General features: G+C 40.5%; 2 protein-coding genes and 1 non-coding gene across 3 annotated transcripts; 2 read left to right on the forward strand and 1 right to left on the reverse strand.

Moving 5' to 3' along the window:
* The first annotated feature begins 3022 nt into the window (after positions 1-3022).
* Positions 3023-9357, forward strand: LOC131323579 (receptor-like protein 6). The gene is made up of 5 exons (XM_058355432.1): positions 3023-3292; positions 7739-7963; positions 8013-8522; positions 8646-8702; positions 8794-9357. The coding sequence occupies exons 1-5, from the start codon at positions 3101-3103 to the stop codon at positions 9355-9357; spliced, it is 1548 nt and encodes a 515-aa protein (XP_058211415.1). The 5' UTR covers positions 3023-3100.
* An 85-nt stretch (positions 9358-9442) lies between these two features.
* LOC131323580 (receptor-like protein 20) lies at positions 9443-10476 on the forward strand. Its single transcript, XM_058355433.1, has 2 exons — positions 9443-10098; positions 10443-10476. Exons 1-2 carry the CDS (start codon positions 9443-9445, stop codon positions 10474-10476), a joined length of 690 nt encoding a protein of 229 aa, XP_058211416.1.
* A 1827-nt stretch (positions 10477-12303) lies between these two features.
* Positions 12304-12410, reverse strand: LOC131325016 (small nucleolar RNA R71). Its single transcript, XR_009199584.1, has one exon. It is a non-coding gene; the product is annotated as a small nucleolar RNA R71 (small nucleolar RNA).
* Between the last annotated feature and the right edge of the window lie 4096 nt (positions 12411-16506).

Consider the following 16506-nt stretch of genomic DNA (forward strand, 5'->3'; position numbering starts at 1 on the left):
GTCCACATCTTGGGGAGAAAATGCACATCAAACATGTCCGAGAGCATTAAGTCTACATTGAGTCTATGGAAGACATTAAGTCAGGTAACAAGGCAAGATTTTGAAATTATGCCGGACATGACAGGCATGCCGAGGAGAGACCTTGAATATCGGATATTTAACTCACAAGCGCATGCCCATGCCTTCATTAGAAGAATTCGGTATTCGATATTGCTTCGAGTGTCCTAAGTGTGAGCGAACTGCTCATGCCTTAAGGTCCGGTGCAACTTGATATTGAGTTTGCAACAACTGAATCGTTCAAATCAATTACGTAGCAATTAGAAGGCATTTACAAATCCTAATCATCAACCGTCCACAATAAACACAATTTTCAGCAACTAATCAACACGTTAAGGTATATGATTTTTTATTGCCCGTTCAAACCTAAATGAATTGCCCCCCTCCCCCTCCTGCCTTAGTCTGCTTGTTCGGCCTTGCTGGGGCCGATCCAGTGAAGATTTGAAGATGGGATGGCTTGGCTTTGCTCATCTGGTGAATAAGCTAACGGATTCGGTACGGCGGCTTTCGGTGACAACGTTCTCGACCGGGTTTTTTTTCCCTGGCTCTTTTTGGTTTCGTTTGTTTTAGGCTTTTTTGGTTTGGTTCTCTCCCTTTAATGGGAGTTTTCACCCTTATGAATCCATGGTCTAAGACTTGATAACTGCAGTATTCTCAATATTTTCTCCCTATTGAATAAATCATAATCGTAATTAAACCTAGTTGACATAATGATCTCAAGTTCACAATCAACACTTACCTATAGGGATTACTATGAGAATCTCATATTATCTATGGACTTCCTACTGTGGTATTGATTTTTTTTTAGAGAGAGAGAGAGAGAGAGAGAGAGAGAGAGAGAGAGAAACCTCATATTATCTATGAAATTCCTGTTAATTTGGTATTGATTTTTTAAGAGAGAGAGAGAGAGAGAGAGAGAGAGAGAGAGAGAGAGAGAGAGAGATTGATTTAGATCTTCCCAAAAATGACCCTAGGATCCCCACTATTGGATTTAAGAAACCACTCGAGACCGTTAGATTTATGTATGTATGTATATAAGATTCTAAAACTGAGCTCGGTTATTATATTGATATTTTTGCAAGCCATATGAGAAATTTTGGGTGCCGGGCGGATACCACACACATGGTACCTCATCGGCGATCCCAACTGTTCAAACGTGTTTTGGACGTCCAGATTATAGAGAGAGAAAAAGAGGTGAGAGAGTGGTCGGGTTAGGGAATAGAGAGAGAGTAAATCTTAGCCGTCCAAAACACATTTGGATGGCTGAGATCTCCGACAGGTACCGCCACACCACAAAAATTCTCAAGCCATATATTTATACGTACATGTACGAATGTAGACATAGATATTTAAGAAATTGGATTAAAAGATACATAATAACAAGTGTAACATGACAATTTTTTAAATTTAATACTCCTATTTGATAACCCTTTTTTTTTTTTTTTGTCAAAAATGATATGAGTATTATTAAAATGGTTGTGTTTGGTATTATGTTTGAATTGTTGTGTATCTAAAATAACTAGGGATCGATCAGTAGAACGAGGGATTGTCTGACAAGTGTTATAGCAGTGTCAAACGTGACACCCCACCTTTTTAGAAATATCCTTACTACTTAAGCGTTACTGTTATTCACAAGTAAAACTTCCTTTGTTTCAACTAATATAAAATGCAAAATTCAGAAAAATTGTATAGATGTACATACATGTGGCCATTTATTCTGTTAAAAAAAAAAAAACAACAACAACAACCTAAACCACATGTATTTGAAATACTTGGCTTTTTTTTTTTTGGACTCAAGTTGTTTTTTACCAGCCTCAAAGGAGGCAACCCATAAATTGGCTTTGCAAAATATTGCATACTGATACGCAAGCAAAGCATCGAGCTAGTACAACAATTTTTTATTTTGTTACTGAATATCATACGAGTCAAAAAAAATTTGGTACGATTCATTGTGGTAAGATAATTTCAATTTATGATGTTGTTATAATATTTATGGGTAGCATTATTTAATTTTTGATATTGTACACATATATTTGGTTGGGATATAAGTATTATAGATTTTGGTACGAATAATTATGATTACATAATAATAATATTTTTTAATTATGGATAACCTGCTAATGATCTGTTCAACAGATAAATTTTAAAGTACAAATCGTAACTACCATAATAAATATGCATTAGAAAACCAAACATCGGCATAATGAAAATCACAAATTGTCATAATTTAGATATACAGTATACCATGCATATTATAGCTTTCCCCGGAAAGCGGAAAGTGAACATCAAACATGTCCGAGAGTTACGAACACAGTCTACATATTTGACTTTCAAAAAAACAAAAGTCTCCATATTTGAATCTATGGAAGGCATTAAGTCGAGTAACAGGACAGGATATTCAAATTATGCCGCCGGACATGACTGGCATGCCGAAGATGACTATACCTACAAATATATCTCTGTGTGTGTGAGAGAGATAGAGAGAGAGAGATTAATTTGATTAAACGATGCATAGTAACAAGTGTAACATGACATTTTTTTTTAAATCTAGTAGTATTTGATAACTTAAACACCAAGAGGTCATGCAGAATTGCAGATTAATATTCCGTCAAAACAAATTAATAAAAGAAACCAAGATCGTTTAAGAAAAATTAATTCAGTAAATGCATACATTCACCAAAATAACCGGCTGGGGATCAAGTGTCGTAGCAGTTTTCAATGTGACATGCCACCTTTTCAGAAATATCCTTACATCTTACGTGTTAGCATTATTCACAAGTAAAACTTTCTTCGTTACTACTGATATAAAATGAAAATTCAGAAAGATTGGATAGATGTGGATCTATGTGCCCATCTATTCTGTGCAAAAAAAAAAAAAAAAACAAATCTATTTCCAACAACTCCAAAGACTACAGGGGAGTGGGAGGGGTCCATTATTAGATGCCTTTTGACTTTTGAGCACTCGGACTGTATAAAAGCACGTTAAGGGCATTAGCTTTGTCATCCAAGATTTGTATCTCTAAGATAGCTACTTTTATAATACATGATGGATTCATCTTTGTATCTTCACATGTTCCTGATGATCTTCTGTTGCTTTAATCTTAATGTTTTGACTGACTCTTACTCTTCTGCGCAGCCACTATGCCATGAAGATGAGAGATCAGCCTTGCTGCAGTTCAAGCATAGCTTCCACATCAAGAAGTTTGCTTCTGGCGACCCTGCTGCTTATCCGAAGGTTGAGTCATGGGAAAATGCTAGCGATACCATGTAGAAACTTTACATCCATCTCAAAACCAATTGGCAATGAGTGGAGAGGTCCCAGATGTTATTAAGTGATCACCCATTTCACTCCCAAGCAATGTGGGATTCTATTTTAGTGAAATGGGTGATCACTTAATAACATCTGGGACCTCTCCACTCATTGCCAATTGGCTTTGAGATGGATATAGAGTTTCTACATGGTATCAGAGCGGGGCCCGTTCCACCCCACATTTTAAAAATTAACAATCCACACCCCACGATGATAGACCAGCAAAAAGGCTGCACGATGATAGGACCCAAAAGTGGCCACACGTGACAGACCTCAAATGCGGCTGCACGTGAGGGGGGATGTTAAGGAAATAGAATCCCACATTGCTTGGGAGTGGAATGGGTGATCACTTAATAACATCTGGGACCTCTCCACTCTTTGCCAATTGGCTTTGAGATGGATATAGAGTTTCTACATGGTATCAGAGCGGGACCCGTTCCACCCCACATTTTAAAAATTAACAATCCACACCCCACGATGATAGACCAGCACAAAGGCTGCACGATGATAGGACCCAAAAAGTGGCCACACGTGACAGACCTCAAACGCGGCTGCACGTGAGGGGGGATGTTAAGGAAATAGAATCCCACATTGCTTGGGAGTGAAATGGGTGATCACTTAATAACATCTGGGACCTCTCCACTCATTGCCAATTGGCTTTGAGATGGATATAGAGTTTCTACAATTGCTGCTCGTGGGATGGCGTGGAGTGTGACCACAACACCGGTCATGTGATTGGTCTCGACCTTAGTAGCAGCTTCCTCTATGGTTCTATCAACTCCAACAGCAGCCTCTTCAGCCTTGTTCACCTTCGGAGGCTGAACCTTGCTGATAATCACTTCAATTATTCTCAAATTCCGATCGGAATTGAAAAACTTGCGAAACTAAAGAGTCTCAACCTATACAACTCCTTTTTTTCTGGTCAGATCCCTTCAGAGATCTCCTCTCTTTCCCAATTGACTTTCCTTGATCTGTCTGGATATTTTGACCCATATTCTACTGGATATCTTTTGAAACTTGAAAAACCCAGTCTGAGAGACCTAGTTCAAAACCTCACCAACTTGAAAGAACTTGACCTCAGTACTGTGAACATATCTTCTACGGTGCCATGTGCTTTATCAAACATGACCTCTCTGACAATTCTTTATCTTAGGAGTTGTTTGTTGTATGGTGAATTTCCAATGGGAATTTTTCGTCTACCAAACCTACGGATTCTAGGCGTGTCAGACAACGAAAACCTATTTGGTTATCTTCCTGAATTTTCACCCGGTAGTCCGCTTGAGGTATTGCTGATTGGGCAGACAAATTTTTCTGGATTGCTGCCAAATTCAATTGGGAATCTTGATTCCTTAAACGTGTTAAAATTAGGAGAATCCAATTTCTATGGGATGCTTCCAAGCTCGCTAGGTAATCTGGCCCAGCTCACATATCTGGATGTTACTGAAAACAATTTTTGGGGACAAGTTCCTTCATCAATAGCTAACTTATCAAAACTCACTGTCTTAGGACTCGGTGGCGGTACTTTCGATGCACGACCCCTTGGGAAGCTATCAAAACTAACTACACTACTACTTTTGAATACGAAACTAAGTGATGTATTACCAGAATCTATTGCTAATCTGACCCAGTTGTCTCTGTTGGCTCTCAAGAACAATGAGTTATTTGGTGAAATCCCACTTGGCTTCCAAACCTCACCCGATTATCCTATCTAATGCTTTCAGAAAATCAACTATCGGGCATGTTTCCGAGTTCAATCTCTCGACTCGAACATTTTGAATTGCTTGATCTTTCTTCAAACAGCTTGAGTGGTAAAGTAGAGCTAGATATCTTTCAAAATCTCAAAAACCTTTATCTATTGGATCTGTCCGGAAACAAATTGACGGTGCTCGAAACAAACAGTACCAATGCTACTCTACCAAAATTCAATAGTATAGGAATGGCATCATGCAACTTGAAGGAGTTTCCTAAATTCTTGCGCTTCCAGGATGAATTAGAAGTCCTGAATTTGGCTAATAATGGTATTCATGGCCAAATACCAACTTGGTTGTGGAACACAAGTAAAGAAACAATGAGAAATATCGACCTTCATGGAAACTTTCTTACAGGATTTGAGCAGCATCCAAATGCCATTCCATGGATATCACCACAATTCATTGATTTCAGCTTTAACAGGCTTCAAGGTCCACTCCCACTTTCATCACCGTCTATCCTTCTTTACAGTGTTGCTGGTAATTTACTAACCGGAGAAATCCCACCATCATTATGCCAAAATAGTGCTCTTTTTGCGCTTGACTTGTCTGATAATAACTTAAGTGGGGCCATTCCTCAATGCTTGGCCAGTACTAGTAGTGATTCTCTGATGCTGCTCAATTTGAGTAACAACAATTTTCAAGGTGCTATTCCCCAGATGTCTATGAGAGGGCTCAAGTTGATTGATTTGAGTCAAAATCAATTGCATGGGGAGGTACCACGTTCATTGGCTAATTGTACAATGCTTGAAATTCTTGTTTTGGGAGATAACCAGATTGAGGACACTTTTCCCTATTGGTTGGGAGCTCTTCCTGAGTTACAAGTTCTTGTTCTCCGATCTAATAGATTCCATGGTGCCATTGAGAATCCTAAAACCAATTTGAAGTTTTTGAAGCTACGAATCATTGACCTCTCTCACAATGGTTTCTCTGGTACATTGCCATCAAAGTACTTCCAAAATTGGAATGAAATGAAAGCGGTCGCGAAAGGGAATTCAATGTATATGGGCATGGATGCGATACCACAATATAGAGGGAAGGGACCAATTCATTATTGGAAGCGTTTACCCTATTCAATAACAATATCTAGCAAAGGGACGAAAAGGCTGTATGAGAAGATCCAAAGTGTATTTGTAGCTGTTGATCTTTCACACAACAAATTTAGCGGCGAAATTCCAGAATCCCTTGGAAGTCTTTGTGGACTTCAAGCATTAAACATTTCCGAAAACAACCTCATTGGCATCATCCCGTCATCCTTGGCAAATTTGATGAACCTAGAATCGTTGGACCTATCTCGAAACCTGCTCTCAGGAGAGATCCCTCAGCAGCTAACAAAACTCACTTTCCTCTCAGTCCTAGACTTTTCTCATAACCATCTCACGGGCCGCATACCTCAAGGTAAACAATTTGATACATTTGACAATAGTTCATATGGTGGGAATATGGGATTGTGGTGTCCCCTTGACGATGTTATGTGGGAATTCAGAAACGTCACCCCCACCACCACGGGCACACAGCTTGCAAGGCGAAGGTTCAGAGTTTTCGACGGGTATCTTTTGGATGGTCATAATGATGGGATATGGGAGTGGGCTGATAGTTGGGTTGGTTATTGGGCACACGCTGACCACAAGGTATCATGAACGGTTCGTTGTGATCTTCGAAAGGGCAAAGAAAACTCCAAAGAGGCTGAAAAGTAAGGGGCGAAGAAACTAAATCTATTATCAGTGCTTGTACTATACTGTTTGTCCGTGTGTGTTATTAGTTTTCAATAAGTAATTTTCATGTCGTTTGTCATTTTCAAGTTTTCTTTCAAGTGATACCTACTCTGTTGTTTAGTCTCTGTATTTCTCTTGCTAAGTGATTTTGATGAAGTATATAATTACAATCAACAGATGAAAGCACTTACTAATGATACTAGAGAAATGATGCTGCTACCTTGTTATAGCCCTAGTAACGAAAGGCAATAACAAAGAAAAACAAATACCATGAGGTGGTTGCTAAGAAGTGTACTTGACCGTATGTGTGGTTTCACCTTGAGTCCAACGATTCTTTTGTGAAAAGTTTGTTTTTTTTAAAAAAAATCAACTTAATCGGATATGAATGAGTGCTTAATTAATTTGTCCCCGATTTTGGATTACGAATTTTGAACTAAAAAAAAAAAACCATACCTATTTGCTACAGCGGCCCGGAAATTCCAAGTGTAAAATTTTTTCGTTCCCTCTCTCACTTTTCATAAAGTCTAGAAAGAAGAGCACGGATGTGACTGGTCTTCTTGAGACTACTTGGAAGGCCAGCAAATAAACAAACATCCAATACACCAAGCTTTGAATACTTGACTTTTTAGAATTTGGACGATTTCTTCAAATTAGCTGTTGAATACTTGACTCTTTTAGAATTTTTTTTTTTGGACTCAAGTTGTTTTTTACCAGCCTCTAAGGAGGCAAACTATAGATTGGACTAAGGCACTCAAAAAATATTGCATACTGATACGTGAGTGAAGCATCGAGTCACCTTCAATATCCAAGCATCGAGTCACCTTCACTATAGATCAGCCTTGCTGCAGTTCAAAGACAGCTTGTTCATCAACGAGTTTGCTTCTGTCGACCAGTCTGCTTATCCAAAGACCGAGTCATGGAAGCTCGACGGAAATACTAGCGATTGCTGCTCGTGGGATAGCGTGGAGTGTGACCATGACTCCGGTCGTGTGATTGGTCTCGACCTCAGTAGCAGCTTCCTCTATGGTTCAATCAACTCCAACAGCAGCCTCTTCAGCCTTGTTCACCTTCAAAGGCTAAACCTTGCTGGCAACGACTTCAACTACTCTCAAGTTCCAACCGGATTGGAAATCTTTCGAGACTAAGGAGTCTCAACCTGTCCAATTCTTTTTTTTCGGTCAGATTCCTTCAGAGTTCTCCTCTCTTCCGAAATTGATTTTCCTTGATCTGTCTAGACATGTTTACTCATATTCTACTAAAAGTCACTTGAAACTTGAAAAACCCAGTCTGAGGGACCTAGTTCAAAACCTAACCAACCTGAAAGTACTTGACCTCAGTGGGGTGAACTTATCTTCTACAGTTTCAAGTGCTTTATCAAATATGACCTCTCTAAGATGTCTTAGTCTTATTAATTGTTTGCTGCACGGTGAATTCCCAATGGGCATTTTTCATCTACCAAACCTATGGATGTTACGCTTGACACTCAATGAAAACCTCTTTGGTTATCTTCCTGAATTTTCACGCAGTAGTCAACTTGAGGAATTGACGATTGGGGGGACAAGTTTTTCCGGAATGCTACCAATTTTAATTGGAAATCTTGAGTCCTTAAAAATATTAGAATTAGAATACACGAATTTGTATGGGATGCTTCCACCCTCGGTTGGCAATCTGGCCCAGCTCACGTATCTCGACGTTAGTGGAAACAATTTCTGGGGAAAGATTCCTTCATCAATTGCAAACTTATCAAAACTCACTCACTTGCAAACTTATCAAAACTCACTCACTTAGGACTCAGTGGTGGGACTTTTGACGCAGGTACCCTACCCTTCATACTTGGAAAGCTATCAAAACTCACTGCACTGTACATTACTGGTACAAAAATAAGTGATGTATTACCGCAGTGTCTTGCTAACCTGACCCATCTATCTGCGTTGGTTCTCAGCAATGATGAGTTATTTGGTGAAACCCCATCTTGGCTTCTGAATCTCACCCGAATTACCAGTCTAGACCTTTCAGGAAATCATTTATACGACATGTTCCAAGCTCAATCTCTCAACTCAAGCACCTTGAAGTTCTTGATCTTTCTTCGAACAGCTTGAGTGGTAAAGTTGAGGTAGACATCTTTCAAAATCTCCAAAACCTTACTCTATTGAACTTGTCAGGAAACAAATTGACAATACTCGCAAGGAACAGTAGCAATGCTACTTTTCCGAAATTAAGTAGTATAGGATTGGCCTCATGCAACTTGAAGGAGTTTCCTGATTTCTTGCAGTTCCAGGATGAATTAGAATTCCTTAATTTGGCTAACAAGGGCCTTGTACCAACTTGGTTGTGGAACACGAGTAAAGAAACAATGAGTGGTATCGACCTTCATGGAAACTTTCTTACAGGAATTGAGCAGCATCCAGATGCCATTCCATGGATATCACTACGATTCCTAGATTTCAGTTTTAACTGGCTGCAAGGACCACTCCCACTTCCTCCACCGACTATCATTCTGCCAAAACAGTGCTCTTTTCGCACTTGACGTATCTAATAATTATTTAAGCGGGACCATTCCTCAATGCTTGTCAAGTTCTTCTATTGATTCTCTAGCACTGCTCAATATGAGTATGAACAATTTTCACGGTACTGTTCCCCAAACATTCATGAGGGGGATCAAGATGATTGACTTGAGTCAAAATCAATTGCATGGGGGCCTACCACTTTCATTGTCTAATTGTACAATGCTTGAAATTCTTGTTCTGGGAGACAATCAGATCGAGGACACTTTTTCCTTTTTGTTGGGAACTCTTCCTCAGTTAGAAGTTCTTGTTCTCCGATCTAACAGATTCCATGGTGCCATTGAGAATCCTAACACCAATTTGAAATTTCCGAAGCTGCGGATCATTGACTTGTCTCACAATGGTTTCTCTGGTACGTTGCCATCAAAGTACTTCCGGAACTGGAATGCAATGAAAGTGGTCGCGAAAGGGAATTCAACGTATATGCAAGTGGAGGAGAAACCAGGAGCTATAGAAAAGGCTAAGTATGTCAAAACCTGTCTTTGTTCATATGGTGGGAATATGGCATTGTGTGGTGCCCCTTTAACATTGTTATGCGAGAATTCAGAAACATCACCCCTACCACCACTGCCACACAGCTCGCAAGGCGATGATTCAGAGTTTTCGAGGGGTATTTACTGGATCGTCATAATCATTGGATATGGGAGTGGGCTGATAGTTGGGTTGGTTATTGGGCAGACACTCACCACGAGGCATCATGAATGGTTTGTCGCGATCTTTGAAAGGGGGAAGAAACCTCAGAAGAGGCCGAAAAGGAAGGGGCGAAGAAACTAAAATATATAAGTAGTGTCTTTAGTGTACGGTTTGTCAATGTGTGTGCTCTTAGATTTCAACAAGTACTTTCCAAGTCTTTCGTCATTTTTACGTTTTCATTTCCAGTGATGCCTACAAGGTCTGATGGTTTTTTATTTTGCAGCGTAGTTTCTGTATTTCCTCAGTGTGGCTTTTGATAGGTGCTGAAAAGCACCCGTTTATTCCCATTAACTTAGGTTTTGTCGGTCCTATCTAATGTTATTTAACGAGCTTTAATTGGTTTATGTTGTTTCAGGGCTTACGGAGCATTCGGAAAGGATTTGGAGTAATAATCATGAGTTAAGGATGTTCCGGAAGGATCCACGTTGAGAAGAGGAGCGAAAAGGTGAAGATTGGTCTCGCTGGTCCGGGCCAAGGCATGGTTGGTCCGGACGACCAAGGTTGGGCACGATATGAACAAAGCTGTTTTTCTGGTCCAGCCAATGTAATTGCTGGTTCGGACTAGCGGACAGCAGACGGTGCAAACGGAAATCAGCTTTACGTTTTGGAGTCTTATTGTTTTGGGCTAACTATAAAAGGAGACTTAAAGTTTACTTTTACTTTTCCAGAGACGACAGAAAGAGGCGAGATAGGAAGATTTGTTCATGTCTTCCGATCCATGTCTTCTTCAATCTCGATCGCATCTTTCTTCTCCATGGCCGGCTAAACCCCTTTTCTAGGGGGAAGATGAAACTTCACACCAAGTAACTCTATTTTATGTATGGGTCTTAGGTTTATTATTCGAATTGATTGTGAGACTAAGAATCCTTTCCGTTTCAATTGAATGGAATGATTTTACTTTTTCTTATCTATTGAGTATTTGTATTCCGGATTTCAAATACCTAGTTTTGCAATGGTTTTCATCGATTGTAGTTGGAGTTCTGAGATAGATTATACTCGTAAGACGGGTCGTGCCGTTAGGCGGCCAGACCGTACTTTTGAGACGGTCCGTGCTATGGGATAATCTATACCTTTTAACAACTCAATTATTTTCTAGATGATTATTGCTAGGGTTTGCAAGCCCTAGTAATAATCCCTTCTGATTCGAATAATTAATCTTGCCTATGCATGTTGGAGTTACACGGTCGAGGTGGATTCGAACCCTAGATTTTCTCTCCAATCGTTACAAACTTTCCATTTAATTTATTCTCTTAGATTTAATAAATTCTCCAAATTCAAACAACCAAACTTCCTTTGCCCGAATTAATCTAAAAATTAATCGAATTTGTCGTAACTCAGCCATACTGTCTCCGTTGGAACGATACTAGGACTTGACCACTATTCTACAGAGTAGTAGTTAATTCTAAATTTTATAAATATATTTTTGACACGGAACGACGCGGTCAAATTTTGGCGCCGGGGACAATTTGCACGGTTGAGATAATTTAATTAGTTTTTTTTAGTTTAGTTCATTGTTTTTTTTATTTTTATTTTGTTTGTTAGTTTTGGTACTCTTAGCTACAGGTTACGAGGCGACAAAACGAGCAAAGATCACTGTGGAGAAGCGGTGCCGTGATATAAAGTGATTTCGTTGACCCACTGTGAGTTTGTTCTTCTTTTTGGCAAATTAGTGTCTGTGTCTAGAGTACCCGGTTTTAACACCTCTGGGGTATTGAACTTGCATGCTTGGTCGTCAGTCTTTGGAAACCGAACTCTTACCTCTTAATTTGGATTTAGATAGGAGACGTAAGGTTAACAAACAGACCAACTTAGTCACAATGGCAGATGATGCTGATGGAGCACTTGTGGTACCTAACCCCTTCCCTCTCAACTCACACTTTGCCCCCACAGCGTACACTACACCATCATGTGTACGACTACCCACGATCACGGCTAACAACTATGAGATTAAGCCCGGTACACTCCAAATGCTCCCTAAGTTTCAAGGGCAAGCTCAAGAGGATCCATATCAACACATCACTAAATTTGAAGCCCTCAGTTCCACGCTTTTAATTCAAAATTTTCCGATGGATGCATTGAGATTGATTTTGTTTCAATTCACTTTGATAGGGAACGCCAAACATTGGCTTAGTACTTTGCCAGCTAATTCTATAACATCTTGGGCGCAAATGAGTGCGGCATTCCTTAAGAAATTCTTCCCCATAGGAAAAACACTCAGACTTCGCCAAGAGATTACCACTTTCCAACAAGCTGAGAATGAACAGTTCTATGAGGCTTGGGAGAGATATGGGGATCTCATTCGTAAGTGTCCACACCATGACATACCTAAGTGGCAATTAGTACAGAGTTTTTATTCCGGGCTGCATCCGCAGCATCGTGTGATGGTTGATGCCTCATGTGGAGGCTCTGTGATGGTTAAGAATGAAGAGGATGCTTGGCAGTTATTTGAAACTATGAGCGAAGGGTCCCTGCAAAATGTTTCTCTTGAGAGGAGAACTAAGTCAGTCATTACTGGTTCTGATAAGCCATGAGGTATGTATGAGATTAAACCATCTCATGACCTCCAATCTAAAGTAAATGCACTGACTGAGAAAGTTGAACAGCTTCTCACCAAGGAATTGGCCACCTCACAGCCTCCACCTTATCAGGAGGCATGTTCTTTATGTGCTAGTCCGGCCCATTATATTGTTGACTGTCCTGCAGCACCACAATTCCCTTTGTTTGTGCAAGAACAGGTTAATGCTACACAAGGGTATGCCAATGCGCAGGGTTTCTCCAAACAGGGTAATGATCCTTTTTCCACTACTTATAACCAGGGATGGAGCAAACATCCCAATTTCTCATGGAAGACGGAACACCAGGGTAATAGTTTCGCCCAGCAGCCTAGGCCATTCAACACGCAGTTTAACCCTGCGGCCTATCTCTCACAGAATCAGCAGCAAGCACATCCCCAATCCTCGCGGGATCCATCCTTTGAGGAAAAGGTGCTACAAGCACTTGGTAGACTAAATGACACCCAACAGCAGGTGCGCACCAACACACAGTCCATCGCAAGGTTAGAGACCCAAGTGGGTCAAATAGCCAATGCACTCAATCGTAGAGAAGAAGGTAGGTTGCCTAGTCAGCCTGTCCAACCCCATGGAGGACAGTTTGTGGTTCATGACTCGCCTCCTGCTGATGCTAAGGTAATTATGACTTTGCGCAATAAGAGAGAAGTCGAAACCCGACCAGAGAAAGCGAAATCGAAGGAGCATTTGGCTCCCTCCGACCCAGATAACTTTGGGGAGGAGAGTTCACAGAGTAAAAAGGGAACCCTTCCAGTCACACCCTCACCATCCACCTCCACTTCAAGGGGCTCTAACGTACCACCCTATGTGCCTAAAGCCCCATTCCCACAATGTCTCAATGCCCCATCTCCTTTCCCCAAGAAGGGTGCGGCTATGGAGGATATTCTTGAGGTTTTTAAACAAGTGAAAGTAAACATTCCTCTCCTAGACGCGATCAAACAAGTCCCCACTTATGCTAAGTTTTTGAAGGACCTTTGTACTCAAAAGAGGAAATGTAAAACCAATGTATCGAAAAAGGTCCTTCTCACTGAGCAAGTGAGCTCAGTGTTCCAATCGATTGCTCCTCCTAAGTTACAAGATCCAGGCACCCCTACTATTTCCATAGGAATAGGGAACCATGTCATTGAGCGAGCATTGCTAGACTTAGGTGTCACGTCCTCGAATTTTAACATAATTATAAATGATTTTCATAATAAAAATACTCACAAATATCCGTACTGTACCCAAAAGATCACTGTGTTCCCATTCCCTCAATTAAGCTTCCAAGTCCATAATGTTCCAACATATTACAACATTGGCTCGACGGCCCCAGATTATCATAAGTAGCGAAGTTCGAAAAAGAATTAGTGGTTACAATATTTCGAGTCAAAAGAATTACAATTTTAGTTACAAATACATCTTTCAAAATAAATTTACAAAGATGAATAGGCAACTCCTTCGGTTAACTTTCAAAAATAATGTCCACACTCCAAGCACGCCAAGCAATGCAAGCTATGGTTCCGGGTTAGCACCTGAAAATAATATAAGGCTTGAGCTACACTAGCCCAGTAGAAAAGTCTACGCAAACTCTATGTGCAAATGAGATGAAAGATGTCGATGAAACATAGACTTTCGAATAACAAAGGGAGCATGGATGAGACACAAGTACTATATTAGAAATTTAGAACGTAAACGAACACTTCACTCTTGACAGTTAACCTATCTTTGTCCTTCGAATTCATTTTTTTACTCATCTTTCGATCTTCACGCATCCACCTCATATGGTTACGTTACAACCGCTTAGTATCTCATAAGTTCCCTATGGATCCTTGATGGGCACACAAGAAATCCTTCACATCGTCGCATCACGATATCAATCAAAAGACATTCCGGGCATTAGGACCCCGTATACCCAATTTACATTCCGGGTGATAATGACCCCGTACATCCAATTCTCATTCCGGGTTCTCAGGACCCCGTATATCCGATTCTCATTCCGGGTTCTCGGGACCCCGTATATCCGATTTTCATTCCGGGTTCTTTAGGCCCCGTACATTTGATCACCTGTTTCGTTCCCAGCTTCAGGTTCAACAGAAATCAATCCTTACATTACATGTTTCTCGTTTCATTGATTAGCTACCGTTTCTGTCATCTTATCATTCACATGTTCTGAAACCGTCATTAATTCCCCTTTAAGCGATCTACTAACCTTTTACTTCAAGTTAAACCCATGACCCACGCATCAACTACTCACTGCGGTTTTCAGTTCAAATTAGGCGGTAGCATATCACATTATATTCGTAATCCATTAAAGTCAATCCGTTGATCCTAGTTTCCGTGATAATTAACTCAATAAGTTCATTCAAGTCCATCGGGCATGTTTTTAGGTATGAAATATGTATTATTCTCCAAACACTAGAAATGATGCGTAAACGAACCCAATAGAGTCAATGAAAAGCTTCGACACGCGAGTTGAAGGATATAGGAAAGCAGCTGAAAGATACTGCAGCAGCTCAAGGAAGCAGCTGAAAGCAGCTCAAACTCCTAGTCTCCTACCGGTAGGCAGGCAAGTCCTACCGGTAGAACTTGAAGACAGAAAGGCCAACATTTCGGTAGAACCTAGACCTACCGGTAGATGAACAAGTCCTACCGGTAGAAACTCCAATTCACGCAACCTACCGGTAGGCAAGCAAGTCCTACCGGTAGAACTTGGAAACAGAAAGGTCAACATTCGAATTTGTGCTTGACCTACCGGTAGGTATGGAATTCCTACCGGTAGAAGTTCGATACGTTGAGCAGCTTTTGAGCTGCTGCTGTACGTTTGAGCTGGTTACGAAGAAATTTCTCAATTGTTCTACCGGTAGGGAAAAGGCTCCTACCGGTAGGGAATCGATTTTCTGGTAAAGTAACAACGTTCTACCGGTAGAAAGGACGGGCCTACCGGTAGGAATCTAGGAAAAACAGACAATTCTAACAGCAACTACGAATTTTCAATCCAAACTTAAACACGACATTACAAGCACGATTCAAGCACCAAATCACCCATAAAACATATAAAGAGAGGTAGAATTCCCTACCTCGAGTATCCAAGCCGAAACCAAAGAGATTATGCAAGCCCTAGCTTCCGGAATCCCAACCGAGCTAAATACACCGAACCGAGCTCTATCCAATGCGATACGAGCCCGATTACACAAGTAGAAAATGGAGTTGAGGTTGATAGTTTTGGGTTTTGAGTTTAGAGGCGAGTTTTTGGGTGAGAGAGTGAGAGAGATGAAGAGAGCCGGGAGAGGAGAGAGAGAACCGAGAGATGGAGAGGGAGGAGAGAAAATGAATTTTCTCTCCTGGCACACACACACATATACACACATGCACTATATTACACTAACACCCATATTTTCCATATTCTTGCACATTAACCTACAACCACAATCTCCACACTAAACCATCACTTATCCCTTTATAAAATATTAAAATTAAAAAAAATAAGGAAATTTACGGGTCTCTACATTCTACCCTCCTTAAAGAAATTTCGTCCCGAAATTTGCCAAACCAGGTCCAACGCTACCAAGCATCATATAGATACGCAAAATCACAACAACTTATATATGTAACGGTTCAATAATCATGAAAGTGCTACGTCATACTCACATCAATCAACTAAAACGAAGGTGGATATCTCCTTCGAACTTCGTCCCCCTTTCCCCATGTAAACTCATATTAATCGTATCGTATTGCCTCTCAAAACTTGGCTACACAAATCTAGGATACGTGTCGGATTCTCACCTTAGGACACGTCGGCTTTTAACTCAATTTTGGACCTCTCTAACACATGCAATAGACTCGTTTCATACAGATTCGTTTCATACTTCCTCA

The sequence above is a fragment of the Rhododendron vialii genome, chromosome 4a, assembly GCF_030253575.1.
Source record: "Rhododendron vialii isolate Sample 1 chromosome 4a, ASM3025357v1".
In the NCBI taxonomy this organism is placed as follows: Eukaryota; Viridiplantae; Streptophyta; class Magnoliopsida; order Ericales; family Ericaceae; genus Rhododendron; species Rhododendron vialii.

Excerpts from the sequence above, each read along its gene's own strand:
- LOC131323579 (XM_058355432.1), top strand. The coding sequence starts at position 3,101 with ATGATGGATTCATCTTTGTATCTTCACATGTTCCTGATGATCTTCTGT. Across the intron at positions 3,293-7,738 it reads ACCCTGCTGCTTATCCGAAG|ACCGAGTCATGGAAGCTCGA; the intron begins GTTGAGTCATGG and ends GCTTATCCAAAG. Across the intron at positions 8,523-8,645 it reads CCCAGCTCACGTATCTCGAC|GTACCCTACCCTTCATACTT; the intron begins GTTAGTGGAAAC and ends CTTTTGACGCAG.
- LOC131323580 (XM_058355433.1), top strand. The coding sequence starts at position 9,443 with ATGAACAATTTTCACGGTACTGTTCCCCAAACATTCATGAGGGGGATC. Across the intron at positions 10,099-10,442 it reads ACCACGAGGCATCATGAATG|GGCTTACGGAGCATTCGGAA; the intron begins GTTTGTCGCGAT and ends ATGTTGTTTCAG.